The 12,347-nt window shown below is 40.1% G+C and overlaps 2 protein-coding genes across 2 annotated transcripts; one reads left to right on the top strand and one right to left on the bottom strand.

The window, feature by feature from the left end:
* Positions 1-2,912: 2,912 nt before the first annotated feature.
* LOC108671913 (heat shock 70 kDa protein 1-like) lies at positions 2,913-3,969 on the bottom strand. Its single transcript, XM_018159508.2, has 2 exons — positions 3,553-3,969; positions 2,913-3,215 (listed from the first exon to the last, which is right to left on the bottom strand). Exons 1-2 carry the CDS (start codon positions 3,967-3,969, stop codon positions 2,913-2,915), a joined length of 720 nt encoding a protein of 239 aa, XP_018014997.2.
* Positions 3,970-6,785: 2,816 nt separating this feature from the next.
* On the top strand, positions 6,786-9,128 carry LOC108671911 (uncharacterized protein DDB_G0290685-like; the record flags this gene model as incomplete). Its single annotated transcript, XM_018159507.1, has 2 exons — positions 6,786-6,792; positions 7,122-9,128. Coding segments are annotated over exons 1-2 (2,014 nt in total), but the record flags the coding sequence as incomplete, so codon positions are not given.
* Positions 9,129-12,347: the final 3,219 nt, after the last annotated feature.

Raw genomic sequence — 12,347 nt, 5'->3', positions numbered from 1 at the left:
AGTAGCAGTAGCTGCAGTACTGGCTGCCACAGCAGGAGTAGCAGTAGCTGCAGTACTGGCTGCCACAGCAGCAGTAGCAGTAGCTGCAGTACTGGCTGCCACAGCAGGAGTAGCAGTAGCTGCAGTACCGGCTTGGTTTATTCCAATTTACTCCATTTTTTAACATTGATTAAACTTCTTGTATCCTTCCATCGAAATTTTTTAAAGTAAGTACCGGAAATAAACTTACTGCAGAGTAATTTGATTCATATTCAACAGTGGCCTCCTTTTGAACAAACAGAATGCTAGTTAAATTTTAATTTTAAAAATAAAAAGGTAATGATTTTCATATTAAATTCTTCATTAAAGGTACGCTCGCATATTACTAAATATTGTTTGATTTTCATTTATCTTTCATTTGTCAGTTGACTAACGGACGTTTTGCTTGCGATGCGTTGCCTTCTAAATAAAATCATTTCATTTTTCAGGTTGCAATGGTTTAATGGACATTGTTCCCACCGTCCAACGCATCAAACTAATTAATTAAGAGTTTAAAAATGGTGGGTTTCGCACAAATTTGTGAAATTAGTTTATGTTTTCCTAAAACCGTAAAGTGTATCAATTTTGCAGGTTAAAATAATTTAAAAAATATATACATCAATATATGCTTTGAATAATTTAATATAAGAGATTATTTTGCACTGCTTCTCATTTCGCGCAATATTGTCTCGCCCAACATCGGCCAGTGTGAATAATTGTTTGGAATAGTGATTTCATTATATTATGATCGCATCAGATGGCACAGATGAATGTAAATAACATAACAATAATAATGAATGCTATATAAATACGATACGAAAAAATTATCATCAATGCTATCCATCAAACTATTAGCTGAAAGACGCTGGTCTTCTTCGTTGGACTCAGCAAATGACGCGGTCATGGACTGAAGTCTGGGGGATAAACATCGCCCATTCCGCAGACGAGGAAAATACGACGCGATCACAAAACAGAACCCGAAAAGTTGTCATCGTTAAGGCGCAAGAAACAGGAGAGTGTGCCTCGGAGAAGTGCCTATGCGCGCAGATTGGTGAGCTACGGAGGTGCTCAGGCGTGCCGAGGTGGCGGCCGCCGCTGAGGTGCGGACTGAAGACGTTGATGCTGAGAAACATCTTCGTCGTTGGGGACTACTGACTGCACGCGAGGAAATCCGTGTATTGCAGATGATTTCCCATTGCGCAAAGTGAAAGTGAATCCCAATTAATAGGATTGATAAGTTGGGAAATTAGTCTTTGTTCTACGTAGTAATTTTAATTAGCAGCCACGCACCCCGCCCTTGTCTGGAGATGCAGGGCTCCCGTGCTACCCACCGTCAACATGCAACTTCTCTACCACAGTAACTAAATCAATTTATTTTAAATGAAGTTACTTGTGTACATTAGAATTTCTTACAATTATCCTATTATATGTTTACTACTTGTTATTATTAACTAAACTTAATTACAATTAACTAAAACGGGGGATAAAATGTTGTAATAGTTTTAATTAAGGCCATGGCGAGGCTGATCACGCTCTCTGTCTGTAACGCGTTCGAGACGACATCGAACAAGTGAGTTGCCAGATACCGCCATGCTGAGCGACTTGGGCTGCGGTGCAAGCAGTTTAATTACATTCATAGCTTCTATAACTCTGATTCTAACACCATCATTAAATATTAGATGCATCCCATTTACTAAGATCTAGTCTGCAACATTGCAGACGTTCACTTCTGTTTAGCGCGTGCGGTGCAGCGGCAGCACTCCAGCAATCCCGACGCTCTCGGGACGCTTGCCGCTGCTGCGGTGCACGCGAGGCTGCGCGGCTCCAAGCTTTCGTATATTAATTACTTGAATTTCTGAGCCGTGTGTTTCCTTGCACCCTCCACTCGTTTGCGTTCTCAATAGATTCTGTTAGTTGATAACTGTTAATTTAAATTGTTTAAATAAATATATTTTAAATTTGTTCAATTATTTTACCCCGCAAAATTGATGCACTTTATGGTTACAGGAAAGTATCAACTAAAATTCACTGATTTGTGCGAAAACAATGGATTTTGAAACTCTTAATTAATTTTAATAATTAATTAGTTTGATGCGCTGGATGGAGGAAACAATGTCTATTACAGCATTGCAATTTGAAATTTAAATGATTAATTCAGAAGGCGACGCCTGGCAAGCAAAACGTCCGTTATTAAACTGACAAATGAAAAATAAATGAAAATCAAACAATATTTAGGAACATGTGAGCGTACCTTTAATGAAGAATTTTCTATGAAAATTATCATTCTTTTTCTACTGGTACAATGAAAATTTGACCAGCATTCTGTACGTTTAAAAGGAGGCTCCTGCACAACACGAATCAAAGTACTCCGCTGAAAGTATACTTCCTGTACTTCGAAAAAATTCTGATGTAAAGATATGAAAAATTCAATCAATGTTGAAATATAGGGTAAATTGGAATAAACAAATGCCCCAAGCAAAAAACTCATCATGCTTACGGAATAAAGCCTATTAAAATAATGCAAACCTTAAAAATAAACAGCATGAAATGCTCGCGGCTGCGCCCTGATCCCACACTTCGCCCTCCTTTCCTACGGACACGTCGATTTATTCATGATTATTTCAGTTTATTGCAGTGCACTAACTAAATGCGCAGTAAAATATTCAAAATTGTCTAACGCGTGATGGAGTTTTGAGCTGTCGCTGCCACGTAACAAGCAGCAATTGGACTGCCGCTGCCACGTAACAAGCAGCAATTGGACTGCCGCTGCCACGTAACAAGCAGCAATTAGACTGCTGCTGCCACGTAACAAGCAGCAATTGGACTGCTGCTGCCACCTGCTGCCACGTAACAAGCAGCAATTGGACTGCTGCTGCCACGTAACAAGCAGCAGTTCAGAAGCTCAGGTCGGCCAAGAGTTCAGAGAAAGACTCGTTGAACTGCTGCTCCTTATCATCAAACTCATCCTTGCTTGCGTCGCCGTGAGCCTCCAACCAAACCTCGGCTTCTTCGCACACCTTCTTGATTTTCTCGTAGCCTTTTTGAGATATTTTCTTGAGGCCCTTCTTACGTTCAAGAAGATCCTTCTTCTTCACTATCGTTTCCTCCAAAGAGGCAGAAGCGTCCATTAATGCACGATGCTGATCCTCCTTTTCATCGATATCCTTCATCTCGACCATCATCCTCTCGATGTCCTCCTTCAAAAGACGGCCTTTATTCACTGAGATGGTCACTCACGTGGCCTTCGCCTCCTGTTTTCGTGTCCACGGCGGTCGCGTTCAAAATCCCGTTTTTATCCAAGGAAAACGTTATGTCAACTGTAGGGACACCAGCAGCTACTAATTCGATTCCTTCAGCCGTGAACTCGCCCAACAAATTGTTCTTTGAGGCAACGGAGTTCTCACCCTGATAAACTAAGACTTTCATGGATTTTTGAGAATCAATGACGGTCGTGTAATTCGTTTTCGTTATCGTAACTGGCATTTTGGTGTTTCGTTGGATTATTGTGCTCATTCTGTCCATAAAAAGAGTCACTCCCAAGGACAGAGGGGTAACGTCAGACAGCTGAATGTCTTCAACACTCCGGTCGTTGTTGAGCATGGCTGCCTGAACCGCAGCGCCGTACACTACAGCTTCTGCCGGGTTGATGGTCATTTTAATTTCTTTCGTTGGGAATTTCTCTTTCAGCCTCTTTTGTAGTTCAGGGATCCTTGCCGAGCCGCTGACCAAGACCACTTCATGAATTTCATCGGTTGCCATCCCGGCGTTGGCAATCGCAGTGTCGACGCACTGCAAGGTTTCGTCGAAAATGTCGGCGCAGAGCAACTCTAACCTGTTACGGGTCAAACCCAAGTCCAAATCTTGGCCTTGACTCAAGCACTCGATTTGAATTCGGTCCTTTACTTGAGAAGACAAATTGATCTTGACTTTTTCGGCAGCTTGTGTGATCATAGCTAGAGCCTTTGGGTCCTTAGATACGCTAATTAATCGTCAATAAAATAATAATCGTCAAATATTTATAATATTTAAGTGGGACGGAGATATTTCATATTTGAAACTTTGAAGAAGTTTGGACAATTCCGTATTTCAAGAAAAAAGTTTTAGGTTTTTCGTTGTGTAGCATTGTCGGTATGACTCATGACATTGCATTCAAGGTTAGAATAAAATATTGCTTGAATGGCCGCAATTATTGTTCAGAAGATATAGTGAAACTACTGAAGAAGTTTTATTTCTTGATTTTCTCTGTAATCTCTTTGATTTTAAGCCTAGAATTTATTTCCAATAATTGTGTTTAGCTTGAAATTCACTTGCTTCTCTTGCAAACCTTATTATTTTAACAATTTTTACATAAAGCAAATGTTTGAACCATTATAGGCGGTATTGTATACAACACCGATGAATGAATCATGAATAGAAAAGATGGAATTCACTCTAAATTCTTATTAATTACAATTAAAATCACAATTTTCAAGTTCAATACAGCTGAATTAAACAACAAGAGTGATATAAAAAGATCGTCATAAATAAGTTCTAATTAATTATACGAAAATATCAATCACTCCCTTACTGCTATTATAGGTAGCCCAAAAATCTTGTCAGCACACCTACTAAGGCACTAAGCCAAGGCTAATGAATTCTTCACTCCATGTGCACGAATATCGAATTCTCTTCATTCTTCACCGAGAAATATTCTACCCGCAAGGTCTACACATCCTCAACTTCACCAATGATGATGGATTCTTAGGGATGTTTTCTGCATAGCAAGTCAATTATAGATGGTCTAATAAGTAGGCAAATAATGTCACAAACCTGAGCTCGCACGTGACGTACCTTCCCTTCGTATAACCTCACAAGAATGACGTGACAACTGTCGACTCGTCGAGACAAGCAGTGCCGGGTGCCGACTGCCTAAGTTCTACGAAAAATGATATACGGTTTACAGCTAAAGTGGTGATTTTCATCAAGCATCATAAATAATGGTGATAATCTTCCTTTTTATATATAGATTGGATTAAATGCAACTAAATTTCTGAATTAATACCGCATTCCAGTCTCCATGATGATGACGTATGGCGGCATGGTTGAACTATATAAGGTTGACCCACGAGAAGTTCCGTCTTTCAGTAAAGCTTTCTTGTTACATCACGAAATCGAGAAACGTAAACAAACCCGTCATTCCCATGACGGATTGGTTGACTGGTTTGATCGCATTTCGGTGATTAGTTAATGCCCGTGACGTCACTGAGATCAGTGACGTCACAGGCGAACAACGAACTTCATCCGCAGAAATGGGCTGCTGATGGGTCAACCTTATACTAGTTCAACCATGGTATGGCGGTACCTGGCACCGCTGTCGTTCAATGCTGTTACGAACGAGTTACGAACGAGCTCGTGCTTTTTGATCTCTATTTAAATTATTTCCGTCAGTTTCATGGCCTAAAGGTAGATGTATTCATTTTCCATCTCAAAGTGACGAATTAGTTTGTTGTAATTCCTTATATTTTTCATCTTTACCTGCGAATTTGTTGCAATGATTTCTTTATAACGATTAGATTGTCCGAACATGTTACAGCCTCAACTCAAGGCAAGGAGGTGAAATAACATAACATAACATAACATATTGATCTCGGCGCTGAAGTTTAGGCCTGATGTGGCCTGTCGCCGATTCTTTTCCTTTTCGTGCCTTGTTCATAGATCTAAACTCGTGTCATTTGACCGGATCTTTTCATGACTGACGATAGTTTGAAGTAGCTACTAGGCTTTCAGCTACTGCTACTCCTGTTGTGGCAGCCACACACGTGAAGTACTGCAGCTACAGCTACTGCTGCTGTAGCAGCCAGTACTGCAGCTACTGCTACTCCTGCTGTGGCAGCCAGTACTGCAGCTACTGCTACTCCTGCTGTGGCAGCCAGTACTGCAGCTACTGCTACTCCTGTTGTGGCAGCCAGTACTGCAGCTACTGCTACTTATGTTAAAGTTGTGGCTGCCCTAATTACTTGTTAATTAATTACCCATCCCAAAGGTTTTTAATTTAGTTACCCTGCAAAATTATTTCCCTTCATTTTGCATCAAGATTATATATTACATTTTTATATCACATAAAAACAGAGATACTCACATTTCAAATATGCACTCCAAATAAAGTTCCGTAACAATTTTCCAAAATTCCGTGAAATTTATCAAATTTAGGCTTTATTGATTTATCTGCGCCATGTTGATTGATAGATTTAAGTGGCATTGCGCTAAAATCACGTTTGCGAATTTTGACGTATAAATTTTCCACTAAATTATGAGGCCCTAGCTGGCGCAGTATATCACGGTAAGAGATTATGTAATTATCATAGGTAACAATCATCTGTCACTAAATTCACACATCACTGTGAGAGACCTACATAGCAAGAGATGATCTTGGTGGCAAAAATACTTGAATGTTCATAAAACCACTCCCCTTATAACTTAGTCTTACATTTAGATTTATTTATCCACATGTGCATTCTTAGCTTTCCTGCGTCATAAGGGAAGATTTCGTTTACTCGTCTCTCATCGGCTGGTATAAGCTCTATCCTGAACTCAGAACAGTAAAAGTTTTCTATGAGGGCTCTGACGCAGAAACTATTGTAGGGCTAACTAAACAATATATTTTATTCGGTACATCGCACGTGAATGACATAGGTTGACTAGAACCCTGGAAATCTGCGGCCTGCGCGAGATAATGCAATATTTATGTAAGGACATACGCTACTGAACTACTGAAGCTCGCTCCACTCATGAGAGGTTGTGGATGCAAAATTTCCTTATTTTACAGTTCATTACCAATGTAAGAGGCTTGAATTGAATTATTAAATTATTAGATGAGTTCGTTTCAGGCAGAGTTTAGTGATAATCTGAATATTGATAAATTTTCAGTACTAAATTCGCGATCATATTATAATAAAATAAATAATAGCGTCAGCGTTTATGAGGCCGTAGGCCTGTCGCCGATTCTTAACATGACGGAATATTCACAGCATGTTGCGGTCTCGAACCCGTAACTCACTGCTACAATTCTGCTGTGCTTAACCGCCCAGCCTCCTTGCCGATTCTGACCAGAAACTGGCGCACAGAGCTGGGATCGAACCNCAAACGATCTGCATCTCAAGATGGACAAGAAGACAAACGATCTGCATCACAAGATCGACAAGAAGACAAATGGTCTGTATCACAAGATGGACACGACGACAAACGATCTACATCACAAGATGGACAAGACGACAAACGATCTGCATCTCAAGATGGACAAGAAGACAAACGATCTGCATCACAAGATCGACAAGAAGACAAATGGTCTGTATCACAAGATGGACACGACGACAAACGATCTACATCACAAGATGGACAAGACGACAAACGATCTGCATCTCAAGATGGACAAGAAGACAAACGATCTGCATCACAAGATCGACAAGAAGACAAATGGTCTGTATCACAAGATGGACACGACGACAAACGATCTACATCACAAGATGGACAAGACGACAAACGATCTGCATCTCAAGATGGACAAGAAGACAAACGATCTGCATCACAAGATCGACAAGAAGACAAATGGTCTGTATCACAAGATGGACACGACGACAAACGATCTACATCACAAGATGGACAAGACGACAAACGATCTGCATCTCAAGATGGACAAGAAGACAAACGATCTGCATCACAAGATCGACAAGAAGACAAATGGTCTGTATCACAAGATGGACACGACGACAAACGATCTACATCACAAGATGGACAAGACGACAAACGATCTGCATCTCAAGATGGACAAGAAGACAAACGATCTGCATCACAAGATCGACAAGAAGACAAATGGTCTGTATCACAAGATGGACACGACGACAAACGATCTACATCACAAGATGGACAAGACGACAAACGATCTGCATCTCAAGATGGACAAGAAGACAAACGATCTGCATCACAAGATCGACAAGAAGACAAATGGTCTGTATCACAAGATGGACACGACGACAAACGATCTACATCACAAGATGGACAAGACGACAAACGATCTGCATCTCAAGATGGACAAGAAGACAAACGATCTGCATCACAAGATCGACAAGAAGACAAATGGTCTGTATCACAAGATGGACACGACGACAAACGATCTACATCACAAGATGGACAAGACGACAAACGATCTGCATCTCAAGATGGACAAGAAGACAAACGATCTGCATCACAAGATCGACAAGAAGACAAATGGTCTGTATCACAAGATGGACACGACGACAAACGATCTACATCACAAGATGGACAAGACGACAAACGATCTGCATCTCAAGATGGACAAGAAGACAAACGATCTGCATCACAAGATCGACAAGAAGACAAATGGTCTGTATCACAAGATGGACACGACGACAAACGATCTACATCACAAGATGGACAAGACGACAAACGATCTGCATCTCAAGATGGACAAGAAGACAAACGATCTGCATCACAAGATCGACAAGAAGACAAATGGTCTGTATCTCAAGATGGACACGACGACAAACGATCTACATCACAAGATGGACAAGACGACAAACGATCTGCATCTCAAGATGGACACGACGACAAACGATCTGCATCTCAAGATGGACACGACGACAAACGATCTGCATCTCAAGATGGACACGACGACCAACGATCTGCATCACAAGATGGACACGACGACAAACGAGCAACATCACAAGATGGACAAGACGACAAACGATCTGCATCTCAAGATGGACACGACGACAAACGATCTGCATCTCAAGATGGACAAGACGACAAACGATCTGCATCACGAGATGGACACGTCCGCAGACGGTCTGAATCGAAGGACAGGAACAAGGACCCGCGACCATCATCGATGGACAAGGACGAAAACTTTCGATTCGTTTGCAAAAATAGAGAAGCAATTGCCTCCTGCTGTTCAGAACAGGGTCGTACCTTGAATACAGACGAGTCAATTCATTCGTCTCTGCCCAAGTCTCAATTTCTTGGAGAGGAATTTGAAATATCGCATCCGCGTCGATACCAGTCAAGCTCGCTCTCGAGCAAACTTCCTCTCACCGCAAAAACTTCAGATGTCCCAGGTACCCAAAACGGCACAGAGAAAACTATGAGACATGATCATTTAATTGCCAAGGGAGGCGTCGTAGCGACAGTCCGTGCTACACAAATGGCCAACAAACTGTTCGAAGGGAGGAATGTTGGATCAGACGGCAAGTTTTCTGGGACTTCTCTCTCAGGGACAAAAGAATCAATCTTAAACAACAAATCTGCACAGCCAAATACCACTTCTGTTACTAGTATGTTTCCGGAATCAAAAGCTGGTAACGTTATAACTCTGCCGCAACAGCCACCATCAAACCCTGACGGATCAGCTTGCTTTTTGAAGCAAAAAGGTGCTAAGAGTCAAATGTCTTCCGGTCCTAAACACATTAAAAGTTATGACAACACTGATGAGTCGAATGATCGTAATCAACCAGCCTTTGAACCAACAAGTCAGAACATATTCCATAAGGCACCCGCATTTTGTGATCATGTTTTTCACAAAATTATATCAAGCCCCAGTTCTTTTTCCGAAATCAATAGCGATTTACACACACAACTGGAAGAATTGCTGTGCTCGATGAAGACCCAAATTTTGCATCCTGACAAAATTCTCGATGCGGTCGGAACTTCCTCCACCTCAAAACCCAGCGGCTTACGTCAGACTGAAGGAAGCTTGGCACAAAGCTTCTTTAATTTAAGTTTAAATGACAACGGCGACGAGGAAAAATTAAAAGTTGACTCTCCATCTTCAAGCGATTATATGAAGCTTTCCACCCCTAGAGAATTTTCCAGCGAAAGTTCCCGCCATGTACCTGAAAATTCTGGAAACATTGAGCACATATTCTCGAATGAGGTTCTCAGGCCGCAGTATCAGCAGGTTTATAGTGATGGTATGCCTCATCGTGGAGGCAGTGGGATCAGATATTCTCTGCGGAGTCGAAAAAGTGATTTGGGACCATCGTGCTCACATGTCCCTACGCTCGTACATTTTTACGAGACTCGCGATGCACGAACTGCAGTTGAAATTCAAGCATGGAAGAAAAACTACCCTCTAAATTAGAGCTGAATGTTTGGGAACACAGCGCTATTACAGTTGAGGCGAAAGGGAACATCGCGGCAAGAATGTCAGCGCATGTGGTTCAAAAAACGGACATATTTTATTATCATTTATCAGGAAGTTTTTTTTTCGATATGGTTTGTAAAATGCACGTTTAGTCCTAGAGTTTAAAAAATGAACAAATGCCACCTGCTAGAAATAAAATTGCAAAGAGAAGTCACTTGATATTTTTAAATGGAACTCTGTTTGTTTCATTGTTAGTATAATGACTTCAATTATAGAATTTGAAAAAAATTCTTAATTTCACTTAATTTCTTTCAAGTTTCGATTTTCGTGAGGCATCTTATTTTGTATTATTTCTATTGATTTTTTTAACATTTATTGCTTTTTATTAGCATCTGGTCAGGATTATTATCATCACCAGATATTGAATGAATGTTGTGTGAATGTTGTGGCCTTGCTTCTCGAGATTTATAGAATTGATTATACGGTTCAAAAGGATTTTTTAAGGCTAGCTTCTGTTTACCCCAATGTTTCCTTTCAGGTTCATGAGATTTCTTTTATTTATGAGGATGACATGTGACCCATACTTTGAAGCGCTAACTAATTTAACTTCACAATAACTTTTGAAGCTGTTTAATTCGATAATTTAACTTCACAATAACTTGCCTTCATTTGAAACTGTTTAATGAGATACTAACCTGCACTACAGGCCCTCCGCCCCACGACCTGCAGGGCGCTCGTCGAAATTTGGCGTCTAAATCAATATTTATGATATAGGATGTTTGAATATCATATGTTTAATCACAAGTAGATTGAAAAGCTAAAATTTAATTATGATTGAATAACTTTAAACGATTGAATTTTGATTGTGAAAGTCAATTGTTCATTCTTCTGTCGTAGTCAGTGTGTAGAGGAATGGTACGTGATGAAAATGACAGGAAGATTCTTATGCTATTTCGGCATTATTCATTTGTAAACCATCAAGCTGGAATATTACTGGTTTTCGGCTTAGTATTTTGTGTTGCTCGCGTTGTCACTGCGCTGTTTAAGTATTTCGTTCATGTTTTGTTTATCTAATTTCAAGTTATTCTTCTGATTGATGTTCGTACAGATATATCTCTAAGAATTTTCGGTTTATATTCATATGTCTCAAACGAATTTTTGAACCCAACTTTTGCCAATTTCTAAACAATAAATCTGCAACCAAGTTGAAAATGTTACAATAATCAGAAATTTTTGCAGTTTTTTAAATTCAGAAACAAATTGCCACACATTCAATGAAGTAATATCCAAGCAGAACGATATATATGTTGTCTTTTCATTATGTTTTCGACTAGACTGAACGGACAACCTCCATATATTTTTCGTTGATTGTGGACTGTATCCTGAAAATTAGCAAGATTTCATGTATTCTTGAATGATGCGCACATTTTACGTGTGAGTTTAGAATAATTCTCACATAAAGCAAGAGAATAAACGATTTTCACAATATAAATGTAATGCCCAATAAAGAAACTAACAACCATAACTTATTTCAAATATTCTAACATTCAATTATCATCATTCTCTACTGATGTCCTCAATTATTTACTAATCAATAATTTAACAATATTCTATACGGGTGTGTAGCATGCAATACATCCCGCTCAACTGATGACAACAGTTCAGGAACTCAAACTCATAAACTGTGACGGAAATAAACTCGTCTGTGACGGTTAAATCGACAAGAGAGTGCGAAGTATGGCTGAGGTGCGGAGTTGTTGAATACAAAGAGACAGTCCCATATTAAGGATAAGTCGCAACAAGTACATGACAGTCTTACATAGAGGAGATGAAGCAACATGAAGAGAACCGTCTAACATAGATGAAAGGGTGTAACATAAAACGGATTGTCCAACATAAAGAACATGGTGCTACATGCAGGAAAAAGTTTAACATGTAGGGTGAATACCGACGTATAGGAGTTGGCGAAACATAGCGGGGCAGTCCAACATTTTGATGATCGTGCAACATGGAGAAGACAGTCCAACATACAGGAGACAGGGTAACATTGAGGGTACAGAACAATATAGAGGATATAGTGGAACATGAAGGGGACAGTCCAACAAAAATAAGGGCAAAATGGATGGTAAGGAATTGCATCAAGACCTGTTGCCGTCACAAGCTTTAACAGCCATGCCAGAGCTGAAAGGCTGTC

This window comes from Hyalella azteca, unplaced genomic scaffold, assembly GCF_000764305.2.
Source record: "Hyalella azteca isolate HAZT.00-mixed unplaced genomic scaffold, Hazt_2.0.2 contig3063, whole genome shotgun sequence".
NCBI classification, from domain to species: Eukaryota; Metazoa; Arthropoda; class Malacostraca; order Amphipoda; family Hyalellidae; genus Hyalella; species Hyalella azteca.
This window is presented reverse-complemented; position numbering and strand designations above follow the sequence as displayed.

Excerpts from the sequence above, each read along its gene's own strand:
- LOC108671913 (XM_018159508.2), bottom strand. The coding sequence starts at position 3,969 with ATGATCACACAAGCTGCCGAAAAAGTCAAGATCAATTTGTCTTCTCAA. Across the intron at positions 3,216-3,552 it reads TTACCCCTCTGTCCTTGGGA|GAGGACATCGAGAGGATGAT; the intron begins GTGACTCTTTTT and ends CGTCTTTTGAAG.